Source organism: Balaenoptera musculus, chromosome 1 (genome assembly GCF_009873245.2).
Source record: "Balaenoptera musculus isolate JJ_BM4_2016_0621 chromosome 1, mBalMus1.pri.v3, whole genome shotgun sequence".
Classification (NCBI taxonomy): Eukaryota; Metazoa; Chordata; class Mammalia; order Artiodactyla; family Balaenopteridae; genus Balaenoptera; species Balaenoptera musculus.
The window spans coordinates 17,740,546-17,761,360 of NC_045785.1; the positions used below are offsets into that span (position 1 = coordinate 17,740,546).

At 52.8% G+C, this 20,815-nt stretch overlaps 1 protein-coding gene across 2 annotated transcripts in view; it reads left to right on the forward strand.

Annotated features, from left to right (window-relative positions):
- The window catches only part of EPHB2 (EPH receptor B2), a 184,906-nt gene extending 167,292 nt beyond the window's left edge, over positions 1-17,614 (forward strand). For both annotated transcript variants that reach the window (XM_036836929.1, XM_036836921.1), the window contains exons 8-16: positions 880-988; positions 1,891-1,955; positions 9,798-9,920; positions 10,514-10,761; positions 11,720-11,935; positions 12,827-12,976; positions 14,031-14,224; positions 15,705-15,860; positions 16,410-17,614. In XM_036836929.1, the coding sequence (XP_036692824.1) occupies positions 880-988; positions 1,891-1,955; positions 9,798-9,920; positions 10,514-10,761; positions 11,720-11,935; positions 12,827-12,976; positions 14,031-14,224; positions 15,705-15,860; positions 16,410-16,518 (1,370 nt within the window). In that variant the 3' untranslated portion in view covers positions 16,519-17,614. The remainder of the gene's footprint in view (positions 1-879; positions 989-1,890; positions 1,956-9,797; positions 9,921-10,513; positions 10,762-11,719; positions 11,936-12,826; positions 12,977-14,030; positions 14,225-15,704; positions 15,861-16,409) is intronic.
- The last annotated feature ends 3,201 nt before the right edge of the window (positions 17,615-20,815 follow it).

A 20,815-nucleotide genomic window follows, 5' to 3' on the forward strand; every position in this document is an offset into this window, starting at 1 on the left:
TCAATAAGCTCCTGTCTGGTCATGGAGGCAATGAGAAGTAGTAATAATAAAATATTAAACAGTGAAGATGTTGATGACATTGAGAATGCACTGAATGGTTTCCAAGAGCCAGGGCCAAATGCTGAGCACATTTTACACATTATCTCACTTAAGCCCATGGCCTTGGATCAAACTGACCTGGGTTCAAATGCTGGCACTGGCCACTTTCTAACTGTGTGACCTTAAGCAAATCACAATTTTGCTAAGCCTTAGTTTCCTGATCTGTTAAATGGGATAATTATAGTCAGTATGTCATAGGACTATTCTGAGAATCACACAAGATGCATGACATACTTAACCGTGACAGGCACTTAAAACACTTAAAAACAATAATAGTTAATATTTACTGAGTGCTCACTATGTGCTACAAGTTATGCTAAGTCCTTTACACAAAAATCCCATGAAATGGGAATTATTATTCTTCCCACTTTACGTATGAGGAAACTGAGCCACAGAGAGGTAAGTCACTTTACCAGAGATCACACAGATAGTAAGTGGCACCATTGGGACTCAAACCCAAGGAGTTCGGCTTCAGAGTCTGTGCTTTTAACTGCCTCTGTATATGTGTCAGATAATTATTATTATTGATTTTCATATCAAATTGAGATGCAGGCATTATTATGCCCATTTTATAGACGAGAAATTGAGAGTTGGGGCAGTTCACGGACTTGTCCAAGGTTACTTGTGAGGGAGTGACAGCCAGTTCTCCACCCGAGCATGACAGATGCTCTGCCAGGAGCGGAACAGACCTGGGATCCAAGGAGACCCGTGTGGTGGGGATGCGGGGGGTTATGACCCCCAGAGCCAGGCTGAGAACACTGCGCTGTGCTTTCTCCCCAGCCGAGTACCAGACAAGCATCCAGGAGAAGCTGCCACTCATCATCGGCTCCTCGGCAGCTGGCCTGGTCTTCCTCATTGCTGTGGTTGTCATCGCCATTGTGTGTAACAGGTGGGTGGTGTCCCCCGGCCTGGTCCAGGCCTGGCTGTCCAAGAGGGCTGTCCGCCCATTCTGCCATTCCTGAACAGTGTCTGTGAACAGAGGGGGCAGGAGGGGCTCGGGTGGCCTGGAGACCCACAAGTGGCCTCCCACTGCCTCAATGACCACCGTTGGCAGTCCATCCCTTTGAGTCAAACATTGCCCTGGACAAGTCCACTATTCGAGGAGGTGGCACACTGAGACACTAATACTTCAGCATGAAGGGACGTCTCAGAACAGTGGGTGGGAAAGACTGCAGGATGCTGGGAGCCAGGGATGGTGGAGAGGGAGTACCAATCACCCTACTTTCTGCTCCAGTAGAGGCCCCTTCATGAATAGGGCCATAAGCAGGCTGAGGAACTCGGGTAAGCCCCCCTGGCTGAGGTGGCTGGAAGGAAGGGGAGAGGACATAGACAGGAAGAGGTGCAGGAAAGGGCATCCCAAGTGGCTGGCACAGCATAGGCAAAAGCAGGCGATGGGACCCGTTCCTGGACTTCTGCTGGGCTTAATGCAAAGACTCTCCCTTCTTCCTTAGAGCTCCCCACTTAAGAACAGACTAGGTCATAAGGTCAGATGGACAGAAGCCCCTGAGTTTCTGGGGCCAGGGGCCATGGCCAGAGATGACTTTGCTCTTTGAAAGGGGCTCAGCTGGAGAGGGGACAGGGGAAATCGTGAGCCTGGACTTGAAGTGGGAGAGGTGGCAAGAGCTGAGTGGTACCAGGGCAGGTGAGGCTGCTCGGCAAGGGGCCAGCAGGGCGTCCTCTGGCAAGGGGGTGGTTTCAAGGGCCTGCCCACCCTCTCCCTATCACCTACTGTGGCTCCCAGCTCCCCGGGCGCCTCCAGGTGGCTCCAGCCCTTTGCTCTTGTTCCAGAAGACGGGGGTTTGAGCGTGCTGACTCGGAGTACACGGACAAGCTGCAGCACTACACCAGTGGCCACAGTATGTATATCCCAGCGGGGCCAGCACCCCGGGCCCTCACTGTCAGTGCCCAGCAACCTGTCCAGCCTTCTTTCACTGCCTCCACCCTTGCTGCGGTCAGACCGATGCCCAGCGGTTCCCAGAACGTGCACCTGCCACTCCCTCTGCCTGAAGCACTCTCCCCTCTCTTTACCTGGGTCCCTCCCTCTCCCTCAGGCCTCATCATATACAGACCCCTCTGAGAAGCCTTCCCTGACCCCACCCTGGATTTAGGGCCCTCCACTGTGCTTACACCGCGCCCCGCTACCTGGCTGCGTGGTGATGACCGCTTCCTTTCTCCCCACCATTACGCTGTGGGCACGTGGGGACCTGAAATTGTCTGACACTCAGCACTGCTTCCCCAGCGCCAGCTGGCGGCCCTGCACACAGCAGGCACTGGATACAGACTTGCAGAATAAATACAGGAGTTGAGTGAGACGGTGAGGAGCCCAGGCTCTGGGCTGGGAGGGGAGAGAAGGGAGGCAGGAGGGCCCCTGCTGTGCCTCCTCAGTGCCTCCTCAGCTACTCCTTCCCCCACCCTGTGCCTCCATTTCCTGCGCTGTCCCACCGCACCTTAAGCCAGGTCTGGGGGCACATGAGCCACACACTCCAGAGCAGACGCCCCTCCTGGGGAGCCGATCAGAGAGAAGAGCAGAGCAGAGATTCCTCTCCGTCTGACCCTGGCAGAACCAACAACCTGTGCGGGGAGGGGACATGTGGGTCCTCACTTCGGCTCACTCAGCAAACAGGAATTCCAAATGGGCCCCATATATTGATAGGTTCTCAAACTGAGCTCAGTGGGGTACCACAGGGCTCCTCAGTTGGCCACCAAGTAAGGGGGGGTCATCAGCACATCACTTCATTTGTCACATATTTGTTGTGGCCCATTATGTATGTCAGGCCCTGCTCTAGGTGCTGGGGACACACAAGTAAACAAACCAAATATCCCTGCCCTGGTGGAACTTATATCCTAGTGGGAGGGACAGGGATTTTTAAAAACACATCCAATAAACGAGTAAAGCGTATGGTATATCAGAAGATGAAAAGTGCCATGGGAAAAAAAGCAAAGTAGAACAGGGTGATTGGGAGCTGCAGGGGTCAGCGCTTCATTTTTAAATAGGGGAGAAGGGGTGGGCCTCAGTGAGAGCGCATCCTCTGAACAAAGGTGCAGAGGAGCTGGGGGAGCGAACTGTGTAGAACCTGAGGGAAGAGCATCCCAGGCAGAGGGAATAGCCAGTGCAAAGGCCCTGAGGCTGGAACGTGTCTGGCAGGTTCAGAAACAGGCAGGAAGCTAGTGTGACTGGAGCAGAGTGAGGGGGCAGGAGCTGGAGGTATGAGGGGCCATGACATACAGATTCTTATCAACCATTGCAGGGCCTTGGTTTTTATTCTGAGTGAAATGAGAAGCCTCTGGAAGGGTCTGAGCAAAAGACTGATGTGCTCTGAGTTACAGTTTTCACAGGACTTCTCTGGCTGCCATGTGGAGAATGGACTGAAGGGGCCGGGCTGTGCCAGGCAAGGACAGAACAGGGACCGTGAGGCGGCTACTGGGATGATCCAGGGAAGATATGATGGTGGCTGGACCAGGGTGGCAACGGGGGAGGTGGTGGGAAGGGGTTGGATTCTGACACACTTTGAAAGTAGAGCCACCAGATTTGCTGCAGGATTGGATACAGGGTATGCAAGAAAGAGCAAAGCCAAGGAGTTCTAGATATTAAGCCTCTGGGTAAGACTTAACCTGAAGTAAAAGTTCCTGGGCTTAAAAATCATTTTAGACATAAATGTAAAAATAATTAAACCATTAAAATTTCCAGAAGACAATTTAGGTAACTATTTAACTGATATGTGGATGGAAGAGCACCTTCTAAGCACAAAAGCAATGGAAGGACCACAAGACAAAAGGTGGACAAATTTAACTACACAGAAATAAAAATCCACCTGTATGTTAAAAATAAAAGTCATAAATTCCATCACCCCATCCTATTCCCCAAGTAATAAAATCATGATCGTAGATGTAGCTTAAACATATTGTGTTCTGTGTGCCAAGAACTCTTTTAATGCTTAACGTGTGTTTATTCATTTAATCCTGATAATTTCCCACTTTGAGTATGAGGAAACCAGGACACAGAGAGGTCCCACAGCTGTGCAAGGCAAAAACTAGGGTACAAACCCAGGGTGTCTGGCTCCAGATCACACACACTTAGCCACGCTGTGCTACCTACACCCTTCTGAGCTAGAATAAGACAGGCTCACACGCTCCGTCACCTGGAACCATTTGGGAGCATCACTATTTAGAGGGTGAGTCAGTAACAAGGAAACAGGTGACAGCAGGGATTTGTTTTCAAAATAGACCCCAGAATAGAACGTGTTGTTCACAGATCAACACATTCTCAAGCTCAAGCTCCTACGCCCTGCATCTGAGCAGGATTTTGTTTTTTGTTTTTTTGCTCAAAGCACTGCCAGCCCTGTGATCGCATATCCACCAGCAACCCTCTGTGGCTGGGACAGAGGAGGAAGCTGAGGCCCGGGTATGTGTGTGATGGCTTGAAGTCACCCTCACGGGCTCATGTTTTCCATCGTTCAGCAGGTGCTGAATGAGTACCGAGGTCTATGGTGCCTGGATGTGGAGCCAGAGGGACTCACCTGGGTTTCTCAGCCATACTCTGCTACTGGCCAGCTAGGTGACCTTGGGGAAGCCACCAGACCTCTCTGAGCCTTGGCATCTTTATATGGGAAGCAGTAGGAATGATACTTTCACAGAGTTATGAGGATTAAAGGATTTAATGGATATTAAAGTGCTTTGTAATAATATTTAACAATAGCCAACTCTGCATGATAACAGTTAACAATTATTCAGTGCTTTCTATTTGCCAAATACTGTACAAAGCCCTTTAAAAAGATTCTCATTTAATCTTTGCAGCCCCCTTACAAGGTAGGGGATTTGTTTATTTATTATCTCCATTTTGTAGATGAAAGAAGTGAGGCACAGAGAGGTTAAGTAACTTGCCCAAGGTCACACAGCCAGATCAATACAGTGGTTGATCTTGAATTCAAACCCATAAAGCAGCTTATTTGTGACCATTATTACTGGCAGATCCAGAATTCAAATCCAGGTCTCTGGATGCCTGGATCCTCCTTCCCTCATCCTGAATTTCCCATGTGGGTTCAGGATGGCAGTTGGTGACCCCGACAGTCATAAATCATCCAAGAGTTCAATATTTTCTGAACACTCTTGCCTGCAGGGGTCCTCGTCCAACTTCAGTTCAGCAAATGCCCCTCCCGGGAGCCAGGCCTTGTGCAAGGCTCTGGCCACAAAGAGCTCACATTCTATCCCAAGACACAGGCTGGGGAAGCACCCAGAATAAACTGGTAGCCTGGCAGTTGTAAGTGTAGATTTTACAGCCTGGATTCAAACAACACTTCTGTCATTTATTAGCTGTGTCCATGTCCCCTTGGACAGGTCATTTAACCTTTCTTTTTTTTTTTTTTTTTTATAAATTTATTTTATTTATTTATTTTTGGCTCTGTTGGGTTTTCGTTGCTGCACGCGGGCTTTCTCTAGTTGCAGCGAGCAGGGGCTACTCATTGTTGCAGTGCACAGGCTTCTCATTGCGGTGGCTTCTCTCGTTGTGGAGCACGGGCTCTAGGCACGTGGGCTTCAATAGTTGCGGCACGCGGGCTCAGTAGTTGTGGCTCACGGGCTCTAGAGCACAGGCTCAGTAGTTGTGGCGCATGAGCTTAGTTGCTCCGCGGCATGTGGGATCTTCCCGGACCAGGGATCGAACCCGTGTCCCCTGCATTGGCAGGCGGATTCTTAACCACTGCGCCACCAGGGAAGCCCTAACCTTTCTTATACCACAGTTTCTTCATCAAAAATGGGGGGGATAATATTATGTTGGACCAAATGAAATTGCCATTTCTGTAGGTCAGAAGCAGTCAAATATTGACAGTTTCGTAGAGCTCAGCTTAATAATACTATTTACCTGGGAAGATTGTTAGGGAGGATTAATTGGGTCGATGCCTATAAAGTACCTAGAAAAGGGTCTTGTATGTGGTAAATCCATGCTAAACTGTGAGACAATAGTGTTATTAATGGTGAGGCGAAACCAAAGGGTCACCAAAGCAGGGATGGCTGTGCTCAGAGCCATACATTCAAAAGTGTTTATTAAGCACCTACTTTATACCACCTTCACATATACTCCAGAGAAAACATTCTAGAGCAAGAGCTCACAACTTGGGGTTCACAGACTCCTAGAGCTTCCAGGGCCTGTGAACATTCCAAAATTATATGCTGACTATGGGCATGTGCACATACACGTGAATACGTTGCCGACAAGCAGATTCATAGCTTTCGTCAGGCATTCATGACCCCAAACAGGTGGAGAGAGAAAACCAGGGCACGTCAATGAGTAATGCTGTTATTCTTCTAGTAAGCATTTATTTATTTATTTTTAAATTCACGTGCTTCTTTTTTTTTTTAAGCAGAGCATATACACATATTCAACTTTAAATTTTATTTATTTATTTATTTATGGCTGTGTTGGGTCTTCGTTTCTGTGTGAGGGTTTTCTCTAGTTGCCGCAAGTGGGGGCCAGTCTTCATGGCGGTGCACGGGCCTCTCACTGTCACGGCCTCTCTTGTTGCGGAGCACAGGCTCCAGACGCGCAGTCTCAGCAATTGTGGCTCACGGGCCTAGTTGCTCCGCGGCATGTGGGATCTTCCCAGACCAGGGCTCGAACCCGTGTCCCCTGCATTGGCAGACAGATTCTCAACCACTGCGCCACCAGGGAAGCCCCAAGCAAACATTTATTGAGCACCCTCTATGTGCCAGGCCCTGGGATTTAGCAAGAACGAGATAGACATGGCTTCTGTCCCCCTGGGGGAGAGAGGGTAAAGCAAGCCCTCACAGGCAGGAGAGTGTTCCAGAAAGGGGTGGCAGGAGGCTGTGGGCCTGTGAATCTGGGAGCCCTGAGACAAGGTAGAAAAGCCATACAGACATCCGTGGGAGTGGGTGTGGAGACAGGGCAGCAGGAGCCTGAGGGGAAGGCATTGGTCTCCACTGGAGGGATCCAGGCAGACTTCACAAGGGAGGTGGCATTTGATCTGGACACAAAGGAGGAAAAGGATGTTCCAGGTGGAGAGAACCACATGAACAAAAGCACGGAGGCAAGCAATTATGAGGTGTGTCTGGGACCTCTGGGTAAATAATTCCTTGTGCTGGCATATAGAGGAACAAGGGAGCTGTAAGTGGAGCCCCTCACGGAGCACTTGGACTGACAGGTGAAGGCATGCACCTCTGTCCTGTGAGGGATAGAGAGCCCTCCTGACGAGCACTCCTGACCAAGGCTTGGGACGGCATCTGATTGGTTGGCAGCGCCCAACTAGGCTTTGAGCTCCTGCCGTGCTTCTCCTTAGCTCCCTGAGCTGACCCATTCCTGTCCTCCCTCCCCAGCTGGCCCGGCAGGAAGGGCTTCCCCCAGTTCTATTGGGAGGGAGACTGAAAGTCAGTCGCCAAGAACCACAGGCCAGACACTGAGTCTCGGCAAAAAAGAGAGCATCTCCAGGGAGCTGATGCACCCTCTCTGAGGAGGGCTGACTTGGGGAAGGAGTCACAGCTGAGTACTCCAGGAGGAGGACGCATGGACCAGATCTGGGTGGATTTCCTCAAGGCAGTGAGCATGGTGATTAAGAGCCCTGGCCCTCAGCTCAATTCTGACAGACCTGGGTTCAAATTCTGGCTGTGCCATTTGCTAGCTGTGTGGCCTTGGGCAGATTACTTGGCCTCTCTGAGCTGCAGTTTTCTCACATGTGAAATGAGAATAATGATCCCTTCCTCCAAGAGTTGATGGGTGGAGGAGATGAGATTATGCATATAAAGAGCCTGGCACAGTGTCGGGCACAGACAAAGGGCCCAGAAAGTGTAAGCTGGTATTCTTCTTCTATCTCTATCATCTGGATTCTGTCGTCTTGACACTGAGTGTCTGTTATGTGCAGAGTGTTATGCAGTATGCCAGGGAGAAAGGAATGAGAAAAAAACATGCACCCATCCCCCTCTTCCCAGGCTCCCACAGTCTAAGATGGTGGTTCTTAACTTCTTTGGGGTCTCATACTTCTCTGACTCTGCTAAAAGTTTTGGATCCTATGGCCAGAGAAACACAAATATGCATATGTGTGTATATAAAATTATAAGATAGAAAAATCCAGAAAAAAAATCTATACTCAGGGATAGATTTTTGGAGAACTTTTACTTTCAACAATATATATTTACATAAATTTTAAACTGCTTATAAGGAGCATAAATTACTTTTCTAATTCAAAGAGACAATAATAATAAATGCATTCCATTTCAGCAGCCCCACCAAACCCATCCTGGGACTGCCAAGTCGTTCACAGACCCAAATTAAGAAAACCCTGACCTAAAGGGCTAGACAGACACCCACACAAATAATCCAAAATAAGAATAATGTGTTAGAGCAGCGGTTGGCAAGCTTTTCTGTAAAGGGTCAGACAGTAAATATTTTAGGCTCTGCAGGCCTTATGGTCTCTGTTGTAACTGCTCAACTCAGCCACTGTAGCGTGAAAGCAGCCACAGGCAAAGGAATGTGTGTGGCCGTGTTCCAATAAAACTTTATTTATGATACTTTATTACAAAATAGGCAGTGGGCCATTTTGTCAACCCCTGTGTGAGAGGTTCCAGCTCTCAGATTACTGGAATGTCTGAATTAGAGGCTGAGAGTGGTCAACTAACATGTCCAAGATCACGCAACCGAGCAGGGCTGTGGCCTCACTCACCAACCAGCCAAGCCTTGCTACGGCCCAGGGACTTCAGCTCCCAACTCCTAGAGCTGCTGCCTCCAAAGTCACAGCTCCTGAAGCCGTGGGAGAATGTGGGCAGGGAGCTGGGGAGCCAGAGGGAGGCCCAGGCTGGGTGAGGGCCAGATGGTCTGGGAAGTGGAAGACTAGTTATCTGGGAGGGGGAATGAGGGATAGATCATCTTTCCCCTCCTTCAAAGCATTTTGCTGACTCAGTGCTGGGGTCAGAATTGGGTCTTTAATATCCAAGTTACAGTCTTCCCTTCTGCATCAAAAAGTAAAAATCCACATCAGATCAGGAATCAACTTCATATGCCCCATGTCCAGCCTCACACTGATCACCAGGGAATTTGAGATCCAGAAAGGTTTAAGACTTGGCTAGCGGGGGGACCTGGGAGGTGGGCCCAGGAGCCATGGGTACTCAGACCATTGCGAGGCAGCCCTTCCAGTGCCTGGGAGGGCTAAGGCAGCCAGGAAGTCTCCTGAGGGGAGAGGAGGCTTGAATTAGGCCTTGAAAGGCAGGGAGATCTCCTTAGCAGAAGCCCAAGAACATGGTCTGTTGCCTGCTCTTTCTATATTTTTGTTCCAATTCTCTCTCTTCCTTCTTGACTTCCTCTTCCTTTACTTTGCACCCCCTGATTGTCTATCACAAGAGTGATAAGCCTATCTATCCTTTCATGCCCACACTCATAACAGACATTGTTAATCAATCTTGACAGTCTTTTAGCTGCTCCAGGAAGCCATTATTAATCAATTAGAGTTGGAACAAAAACTAGAACCTATTTGCTATCCCTGCTGACTGACCTCTCTGTTCCCCTCCCCCTTCTACTCAGCTCAGTGCCCATCTGCTCACTGAGACCCAGAGAGGTCAAGTGAAATGCAGGGGCTTGCCCCATTCATACAGAGGCCACATGGGAGTGTACTTCCCTCCACGGAGGGACTGGCTCTCACTTTTCTATCTGTCCACATCTTGTGTCTGCGCACATGACTGAGCCTGGTCTTCTGTCCCAGTGACCCCAGGCATGAAGATCTACATCGACCCTTTCACCTACGAGGACCCCAATGAGGCAGTGCGGGAGTTTGCCAAGGAAATTGACATCTCCTGTGTCAAAATTGAGCAGGTGATCGGAGCAGGTAGGTGACTGGTACCCTCTCAGGTACCATGGCCTCAGCCACACGTCAGGGGACCACCCCGGTGTGTACTCCTGGGATAGAGGGCAGGATGTGGGGCAGGAGCCTCAGAGGACCCTCCAAGGCCTGAAGGCTCAGAATACCCAAGGTGGAAGGGCCCTCAAAGTTCGCCCAGTAAAACTACTTCATCACCAGATGAGGAAACTGAGGCACAGGACTGGGAAGGAACTTGCACATCACATCAGAGATTGAGCTAAGTCTGGAACCCAGGTCTCTGGACTTAGTCTAGTGCTTTGTCCTTCCCACCATTCATCCCAGGTCCCTCGCTCCATCTCCCCAGGTTCCCCTACATCCTCACCCCGCACCCAGCCAAATACCACAGGATGGCCACGAAATGTTTCCTCTTACTCCCAAAGGTGGCTGAGACTCTTCTGGGCCCTTGCATTCTATAAAGGGGTTCTGTGTCTGGGAGGATGAGCTGACCACTGAGGAGGAAAAGCTCCTGCAGGTCCCAGGAGCAGAGGTTACAGGGAACAGGGAGGTGGCACTTCCACCTGGTAAGGGACATCCTGCCTCTTTTGGTGTGTCTGTCCCAGGGGAGTTTGGTGAGGTATGCAGCGGCCACCTGAAGCTGCCAGGCAAGAGAGAGATCTTTGTAGCCATCAAGACGCTCAAGTCGGGCTATACTGAGAAGCAGCGCCGGGACTTCCTGAGCGAGGCCTCCATCATGGGCCAGTTCGACCACCCCAACGTCATCCACCTGGAGGGTGTTGTCACCAAGAGCACACCTGTGATGATCATCACTGAGTTTATGGAGAATGGCTCCCTGGACTCCTTCCTCCGGGTAGGGGAAGCCAAGAGTGGTGGGGCAGGAAGAGGAGTGGTAGACATAGCTTTATACTGTCAGAGCCTGAAAGGGTCTTGGAAAGATCTAGGTCCAGAATGGCTTGCTTGCTGCCACTTTCCATTCCTTTACCCATGCCAGGCATTGCTAATAAATCCCAGACTCTGTCCCACTAAACCCAGAAGCAATCTCAGAATCCGTCTCAATCCAGGAAACCACAGCGAGTTGATCAGAGTTGGCATACAACCTGAAATCTGTTCCCTCCAAGCTCTTAGCCAGCCTTCTCATTATGCACAAGAGAAAACTGAGGCTCTAAGAGAAGTAGAGTTTGCCCAGTGTACCCAGAGGGTCCAGATGAGAGCCAGGACTGGAACAAGGTTTCTTGACCCTGAGTCCAGAGTTTTTACCAGATTTGGATTTTCCCAAAGCTGTACAGGGAGAGAGTTCAGAGCACAAGGCCAACAGAGGAAAGTTTCTAGGCCCCCCAAGAGATCACAGTCAACCAGCTAGACAAAGAGCACTGACTAGGAATCAGAAGTATGCCATCAGACTAGATGTTATTTAATAAATATTTATTAGGCACCTAGTACATGCTAGGCACCTTCCATGCACCTTCTTGTTGAACTCTGACAGCCCTAGAAGGTGGGTGTTAGTTATCCCCATTTAACACACAGATGACGAAACTGAGACTCAGAGAGGTTAGGTCACATGTCCAAGGTTGCACAGCCAGCAAGGGGCAGAGCCAGAGTCAAACCAGCTCCAGAGTCCATGTTCTCTCCACCACCCTGAAACTGGCCTCTCCTGGGCCTCTCTGAGGTCTCTGAGCATCTGAGTCCTTCCCACCGAGAGCCCAGGCCAGGGCAGCAGGGTCCTGCTCTGGTTTCCCATTCTGAGAATGCCCCAGAGATCTGACTCATGCCCTTCCATTTACTCTGTGTTTCCTCCACTTCTCCCGAAGCAAAATGATGGGCAGTTCACAGTCATCCAGCTGGTGGGCATGCTGCGGGGCATCGCGGCCGGCATGAAGTACCTGGCAGACATGAACTACGTCCACCGCGACCTGGCTGCCCGCAACATCCTCGTCAACAGCAACCTGGTCTGCAAGGTGTCTGACTTTGGGCTCTCACGCTTTCTGGAGGACGATACCTCAGACCCCACCTACACCAGCGCCCTGGTAAGATGGAGGCAGGGAACAGTGGAGTCACAGGGCCAGGGAGGAGGACGGATATCCATCTCTCCCTGCAATACGTTTTCACCAGCACTTGCTCATGCCAAGGGCTGTGCTGGGCCCTGGAGACGTAGAGACATAAACCGTGTTTTCTGCCCTCTTGGAGCTCACAGACTGGTGGACACAGAAGTGCAGAGCGCCACAGAGTGACGGGGCTGTGAGTTAGACACCAGCCTTGGGAGGCAGAGGAAGGCTCGCCAAGAGGGAGTGATAGCTGAGCTGAAAGCCAGGTGCCAGTAAAAGTTTGTCAGATGCCGTATTCTCATGGGGAGCTGTGACTGAAACACAGGCTGTCGGGGAAAGTGGTGGGCACCCATGCTGGAGAAGTAGGCAGGGCCAGATCGCGGAGACTCTTGACTGCCCAAGCTCAGGACTCTCTCCCGAAAGCTGTTGGGGTTGTTGAAGAGTTTTAAACAGAAGGGAATAAGACACAATCCCTAGCCTCAAAGAGCTCAGAGATGGTTCAAATAGAGCCAGGTAAGTAGGCAAATGATACGAGTACTGCTGTCTGTTGAGAAGTGCCTCCTGATGGAGGGGTGTGGCACACAGTTGTAGGATTGAGAAGCATGAGCAACTCTTTGGGACTTAGGGAAAGATTTGCAGAGGGACTTCAAGGATGAGAAGGAGGTTACCAGATGGCAGAGTGGGAAAAGGCACTTCATGCAGAGGGAAAGGCATGTGCAAATGCCTGGAGGTCCAGAGCAGCAAGGTGAGTCTGGGGAACAGCAAGATACTTCGTGTGATTGTGCAGCACAGGGCACAGGGTGGGGAGCTTTGCGAGCAGAGGGCATGAGGGTAAGCCTCCCACCCATTAACCCTCCTCATTCTGTTCCCCAGGGTGGGAAGATCCCCATCCGCTGGACGGCCCCAGAAGCCATCCAGTACCGGAAGTTCACCTCGGCCAGTGACGTCTGGAGCTATGGTATCGTCATGTGGGAGGTGATGTCCTATGGGGAGCGACCCTACTGGGACATGACCAACCAGGACGTAAGTCTCCAAGGGGGTGGGCAGAGCCTCTCTGGCCAGCCAGACAGGAGGGGAAGATCCAGAACTTCTGGCTTTTTGCGTGTCCCTCAGGGGGTGGGAGCAAGGTCTCTGAGATCCCAGCCCGATGTTGGTTGATTCAAACATCTGCACAGGACCCTGGACTCTCCAGGGGGCTCAGGAGTAGGAAAGGCCTACCCATCCACAAACCAGCAAATCTTCAGGATGCTGTCAGCTGTGGCCAACCCTGAATGAGACCATATCTGCCCCTCAGGTGTTTACCACCCATATGGGAGACAAGACAATTATTGTGGGAACCAGATGTAGTTATCAGGTGCTATGTATGATCAGGTACTAAAGTGGAGGAGGCAGGTGTCCAGCCCTGTAGGTGTTGGAGCAAGGGCAGTGTGGGCAAGATCAGCCAGGAAGTCTTCACAGACAGGTGGGACTCACACAGTAGTGGGACTTGGAGACGCGAGGGCTTCCAATGGAAAGAACAGCCTGTGCAAAGGCCCAGAAGTGGGATGATGAGGGGTCGTGTCGGGGGGCATGGAGAGGAAAGTTGATCCGAAAGGTCGATGAGGTTCAATAATGGGGTGTTTGAAAGTCGATCCGAGGAATTCTGATTTGCAGCAACGCCAGAACAGGGAATGCTTGAGAAGGGAAGGTACCTACAGTCAAGCTGGGGAAGATGAATTTGGCCCTGAGGGCAGGAGAGTTTGGAGAGGTGTTTGGGCTCCTTTCCCTGACAGAAGAGCCAGGTGGGGTTGCCCACAGGAGGGTCAGCCTGGTGGACCCTGAGGCAGAGGGTATCTCAGGGTGCTGGGTGGGTGAGTGGGGGGAGCAGAACACCCAGCTGCCAGGCCAGACCGAGGCCACAGATGGTGGGAACCCAGGTGAGGCACATACTAGGGCTGCCTCCAGGAAGTGGAGGTAGTTGCCATGGCAACCAAGCAAGTCTGTCCTGCCATGTACTGGGGGCAAGACGAGCCAGGCCAGAGGGCAGATGCTCTTACCTCACCCACCCAGCCCCACCCGGCCCCTGTGTTGTCCCCAGGTAATCAATGCCATAGAGCAGGACTATCGGCTGCCACCACCCATGGACTGCCCAAGCGCGCTGCACCAGCTCATGCTGGACTGCTGGCAGAAGGACCGCAACCACCGGCCCAAGTTCGGCCAGATCGTCAACACGCTGGACAAGATGATCCGCAACCCTAACAGCCTCAAAGCCATGGCGCCCCTCTCTTCCGGGTACCGCCCCACCTGTCCCGCCCCTTTTCCCAGTTCTGCCCTGGCCCCGCCCCCTCTGGTAAAGCTGAATTGGGATGGGGAAGGACAGCACTAGTGTTTGTTGGGAAGATGGCTACCTTGGGGTGCAGAGTGCAGGACACAGACTATCCTGAGAAGGAGAAGGAATCCCAGTCCGGTAGAGGAAGCATCTTTTAAAGCATGGTCGGAGAGGACAGCTTTTAAGAGAAATCGTCAGAATCTTGGTGAATAGATTTACTCCTCACTCAGTTTCCTCCTCCACACTTAAACCTGGACCCTCTGACTCGCATTTGCAGCCTCCTCGACATGGCCAGGCCCACACACACATGCATGTACACACACAAATATAGTCCCGTACGTGTACGTGAACATACAGCTGGGCACAAACGCTCATGCTTGTGCTCACACACAATCTCATACACATGGAGACACCCATTCTCAGGCTCTCACACCTACACACATCCACAGGTCCCTGAGCACACACGTTCAGAAGTACACACACACCACACAAACACATGCACGCACGCCCCACACTCGGGTTGCCATCCTTGTATCAGAGAGACTGGCTCAGGAGGTGCGCTAGCTCCAGTGGTCCTGGAGCTTTCCTTCTCCCAGCGGTCCCAGGGCGCCCTCCATCAGGTCTGCAGCCACCACTGCCTTGCCGGGGCAGCTTCAACAGGCCAGTCCTGGCCCTGCACACTCTTACCCTTCAGGACTCTTGATCACACAAGATTTCTGAGGGGCGTCTGGCTAGATGTCCTCGGGATCCAGGGCTGGCTGTGGCCAGAGACTCTCTGGGCCCAAGTCCTTCACCTGCCAAGTTCTTAGGGCCAAGAGATTTTCGTGTTTGCCTCTGCCCATCCCTCCTCACCATGACCCTGCATCAGCCACTCCTGATTCTTCGGATAAAAATCACTCTGAGCTTTTAGCCTGAGGGTCACTTCACACCTCGCCTGCCAGGAAGTCATTCCCACTAGCCCCACCAGCTCTGTCTGGACTTTGGAGAGGCAGTCCACAAGATCAGCTTCCTGTAGCACAACCATGGTAGAGAAGGACAGAAGGGCATCAGGGGAGGAAACAGCAAATAATCAGCACAGTTAGTCCAGCTGAAATCCCTCCTCCTCAAAAGAAGAAGCATGGAGAAGCATCTCCCGCCTCACCACTGTGGTCCAGCCTCTCCGCAGTCCCTGTAGAGGCTTCCCTAGACTTTCCAGGTAACCCCAGCTCTGAGTTCTGCACACACTTACTCTCGCCTACTCACACATATATGTGTGCACATTTACGTGAGTTCAAACTCACTCCTGCTCTCACACAGAAATGCTCACATACATACACACTCACCTGCGTTCACACACATGGATGCACGCGTGCAGGTACGCACATAGCCTGCAAGTGTAGTGCTTACCTTCACCCCCAGGTCAGCATGTGCCCTGACCGTCCCCGTTGCCCACCCCACCCCCAGAATCAACCTGCCGCTGCTGGACCGCACGATCCCCGACTACACCAGCTTTAACACAGTGGACGAGTGGCTGGAGGCCATCAAGATGGGGCAGTACAAGGAGAGCTTCGCCAATGCCGGCTTCACCTCCTTCGATGTCGTGTCGCAGATGATGATGGAGTAAGTGCCCAGCCGCTTCCACCCACTGCCATTAGCCGCCCTCCCCACCCATCCCGCCACGCGGGGGGCTCTGGAAAGTGAGGAATAGACGGTGTCCCAGCAGGGATATGGGGGACCAAGGGGCAAGACGGCCAACACGGACTCACATTCATATCAACACCCAGGTCTCCTGCCACCCACTGGCCGCGACCTTGGGCAAGTCACAGAACCCTTCTTAGCCCCAGTTTTCTCTTCTGTAAACTGGGGAGCGGTAGGAAGATGAAAGGAGATATAAAGTGAATGACTGGGTACTTAGTAAATGCAGGTTCCCTTCTCCTCCCCCGAGGCAGAGGAGACACGTGCACCTAGGCGCCCTGATTCCTAATCACGGGCTCCTCCCATCTCAACATTCACTCACTCCAGCTCCAGACGCCCACCCATTCCCCCAGGCCCTTCACCCCCTGCCTTGCCCTCTCCAGCAGGAAACCCCTGGAAAAGCCCAGGCAGCTCTACCTGGACAGAGTCCCTCCACCCCCGCATTTCCCTAACACATGTGCTTCTCTCCCAAAGGGACATTCTCCGGGTTGGGGTCACCTTGGCTGGTCACCAGAAAAAAATCCTGAACAGTATCCAGGTGATGCGGGCACAGATGAACCAGATCCAGTCTGTGGAGGTTTGACGTTCACCTGCCTCGGCTCACCTCTTCCTCCAGGCCCCGCCCCCTCCGCCCCACATGCCGGCCCCCGGTTCTTCGTCCACCGCAGGGTCAGCCGCCTGCCAGGAGGCCACGGGCAACAGGAAGAACCAAGCAGCGCTCCAGCCATGAGACGTCACCAAGAACACGTGCAACTTCAGATGATGGAAAAAAGGGAATGGGGACAAAAGAAAATAGATCCCGGGAGGGGGCGGGAAACACAAGGAATAGTTTTTAAAGAGGATTCTCATAAGGAAAGCGATCATTGTTCTTGGAGGAAAAAAAGGGCTTGGGAGATTCATGCAGTTTGTCCAATCGGAGATCAAAAGCAGTTTCTCTCCAGCTCCCTCTGGGAAGGTGACCCGGCCGGAGCCAAGAAACACTTTCAGGAACACAAATGTGAAGGGGAGACACAGGGGCCACACTTCTCTCCCGTCCCCGGGGCTGCTCTTCCAGGTCTCACTCAACAGCCACGCGCCAGGCGGATGGGCAGGCGACGGGTAGCCACCCCCGGAACCACTCTTGGAAAATCCAATCCCGCTGCCGCTGGGCAAACAGAAGAATTTTTCTGTCTTTGGAGAATATTTTAGAAACTCCAATGAAAGAGACTTGTTTCTCCTGTCAGCTCCCGGGGCTGAAAAGGAACTTTTGTCCTCCTGGGTCAGGGAGAGCATGGGGACACCCGAAAGGTCAGCCTTCCTGAGGTTGACCATCCCCCTCCCCCCGGTCTGCAGCTCCACGTCCACGTCACGCGCACAGCTCGGCGGCCATGGCCCAGCTGGGCACCCACTCCTGCCCGTCCACACCTGGAGGACTGATGCCGCAATGACTGCCATCAGCTACGACTGCCACTGAGAAGGATTGCTCCTACATCTGGGTTTGTTTACAGCAATTTGTGGACTCGGGGGTATTTTGGTCAGGGGTGGATTTGGTTTTGGGGGGGTGGTTTGTTGGTTGGTTTTTTTTTATGACAATGAAGTGACACTTTGACATTTCCTACCTTTTGAGGACTTGATCCTTCTCCAGGAAGAAGGTGCTTTCTGCTTACTGACTTAGGCAATACACCAAGGGCGAGATTTTATATGCACATTTCTGGATTTTTTATATGGTTTTCATTGACACCCTTCCCTCCTCCCCCCTGCATAGAGTTCCCACCTGCTGCCAGGCCTCACCAAAGCCAACTGCCACGGGGCCATCTGGGCCATTCAGAGACTGAGTGAGATTTGGGTGGAGGGTGGGGGCCAAGGTGGAGGAGCATCCCACCCCAGGACTGTTTTTGAAAGCAACAGATTGAGAAGGAGGAGGAGGCTGCAGGGCCAGAAGCCTCTGCCCACATCTCCACTCTCCTTCTGTCCCAGTCTATCCAGTACTTTCCAGGCAAACAGGCCCCTTCGAGGTTCCTGAGTGCCCTCGGATGGCCAGAACCCAGTTTTGTCTCTGGGAGCCTAAACCAGGCTGCATCCGAGGCCAGGACCCAGATCATTCACTGTGATATCCCAGCCCTCCAGAGTATCACCCTCAGACCGTGTGCAGGGGTGCTCCTCTCCTCCCCTTGCAAGAAAGCATGTGATTTCTCTCCCACCTCTTTCCCTCCACCAGACCTTTGCCCAGGTCTGAAAGTCTTGGCCATGGGAAAATAATCAGCCAAGGGGTCTGGCCACAGACTCTCTCCTATGAGCAAATGCAGCTGCCTGAGCAGAACAATCGGTTAGTGAACTGAATGGAAATAAACACTTTAGTTAGAAAATGACCCCTGTTCTCTGTCAGTTCCAACAGAGACCCTGGCACCTTTGGGACATGTCAAGTGACCCATGATGCTCTTCTAAGGGACTTTTCCTACCTCAGGGTTCCAGAAGGCCCGGGGCTGAGAAAACACATGGAGGACACCAGTGGTCCATGTGGCCTTTCTGGCTCTGGCTTGTCAAAAGCACAGGCAATGAAAGAAGTGAGATGGAAGTGGCTCAGAACTTGGGAGTCTGATGCCCTGCAGATCAGTGTGAACCACTGCAGGACGCATTAGGAGCAGCGAGGTGACAGCAGTGCGCTCGCTCTTTTGGGCCAGAGAAAGGGGGCCCAGGTATTAAGTGAGCTGTGATGGTGGGAGTGTGAGGGTCCCGGAGAACCCATGGATCCGCAGTCAAAGCCACAGGTATTATCACCTTATCCTGGTCAACTCTAATTATCCTCTGAGCAGATGAACTTCTACTCACGTACAATCAAAACTCTTCGTGTGGAAGGAGGAGGCTGGGGAGGGGGAGCCAGGGACGCCACATCTCAGGACCTTTCCCTTTGTCCGTGGGAGGCTGACCAGTGAGAAAGATTCATGCCGCAGATGGTCAACTAAAGGCCCCTCGGTGAGAGCAAGCATCCAACACGGACCAGCCTGTCATCTGTCACTCACCTGTTCTCAGAGCCCGAGATGCGAGGGGAAGGAAGGGATTAGAGGGGAGCATGGGCCCCCCCAGGGGGAACAGCAGAGCAAGCCACAAGGAAGGCATTGGCTGGCTTCCCGCGAACTGGCCAGCCTTGGCCCAGCCAGCTGCCCTTTGTGCCCCAAAGATGCCCAACACGGGTGGCAGCTGTCCCGACACACAAGGTCACCTTCTGGAGGGAGCTGCCCTGATGCTCTTCAGATTAACTCTGTCTCCTCAGCCCGCCCCCCCAACTGCTCTGGGGCCCCACAGGGGGCTGGCAGTCGGTGCTTCCTGTCCTAAGCCGCTAGGCTGGTGTCTGCTAGCCAGCACGTCTGCCCATCCGCCCTTCAGGGCCTGAGTCCTCCGTGGTCCTGGGCCTCCACGTGCCGGCTTCTCAAGAGTTAGGGTGCTACCCAAACCCTCTGTCTCTACTTCAGGGTAACAGACAGACGTCGCTGTGACTGTCCCCGGTGCAGGCAGATGCTCCCCTCTCCCCGCTGCTGGGGCAGCTCCCCCCGCCACCTCTTGCTTGCTTCTCAGCGGGGATGGTGGGCCGTGCTGCCAAGCGCCTTCCACTGATGCTGCCTGCTCGCCCGGGCACACGGCTCTGAGCCACCCGCTGCCTGCTTACTAATCCTTTCCTGGCTCAACCTCCCCAAGTGCCAGCCCCCACCTGCCCAGCAGTGTGAGGGGAGTTTCCGGCCGCTCTGCACACAGTTGGTACTTGAGGAAAGAAAGCTGCCTTGCAAACATGGGCCAGGGCACCATGGAAATGGGGACCAGCTGCTCTGAGAGGGTGTGACAGGCAGATCTGCACGGCGCCAGGCTGGGTAATAGAGAGCCCTGCCGTCGCCCCCGCTCCTGCTGCCCCGGAAGCGCCCCCAGATGGGTCAGATGGGCTACTGTTGATCAGCAGGCCTCTTCCTGGGGGATGGTACTCTAAATACCTATCAACCGGTAAGATGGGGGCAAAGCAATCAGAATAGAGGATGGCCGTAGTGCTACACCAAAAGGCCCCAGAGTAGGGGCTAGGGTGGCGGGGGCAGTCGGGGATACTTAGGGACTTGGGGCGGTGCCTCCTGCTCAGATGGCATCAGCTGGACTTTCCCCATCATTTCTGGCCGGTCCCTCTCAGGGAGCTCTCTGCCACCCCCTTGTGTGCACTCACTAGCTTTGCACCCTTCTCAGATCGGGGGCTCATCTCCAGAAGACTAGGAGCTCCCGCCCCGTGCCAGCTCTTCCTCACCCCTGGCTGAAGCACAAGCGGCAATCATGGCCCCAGACCACTGCCCACCCCGGTGCTGGGCCCTCAGCCACTCCTGGCTCTCCCCTGAGCCCCTGAAGTTCCAAATGGTACCCAAGGATGAATGACTTGTCCGAGGAAATAATGTAAATGCATTCGAAGGTCAGGATGAGGCATGATGCTAGGGAAAAAGCACACTGCCCCCAGAGTGGCAGCTCTGACCACTAACTTAAGACACAGATCTGGGCAAGCCAGCTCCCCTGAGCCTCACTCTCGCGTTTGTAAAATGAGAGGACTGGACTGGGTGAGCCAAGCATGCGAAACACTTTATACACTGCAGCCCTGTGAGGAGGGACTATTTCCTTCCACAGATGGGGCTGGGGGGCTGGGGGAGAATGGGCTCAGAGAGAGGAAGTAGCTTGCTCAGGATTCCACAGCCAGGAAGAGGCAGAGCAGGGCTGTGTCTACCTGCTTCCAATGCCCACTCCACCACGCTCAGACGACATGAAGCACCTGATGTCTGAATGCTGGTTGGTAAGAGAAGGGAAAGAGCAAATGGGCTGGGATTGTCACGCAGGGCTTCACAGAGGAGGCTGTCTTGACGATCACAGACGTTGAGAGAAAG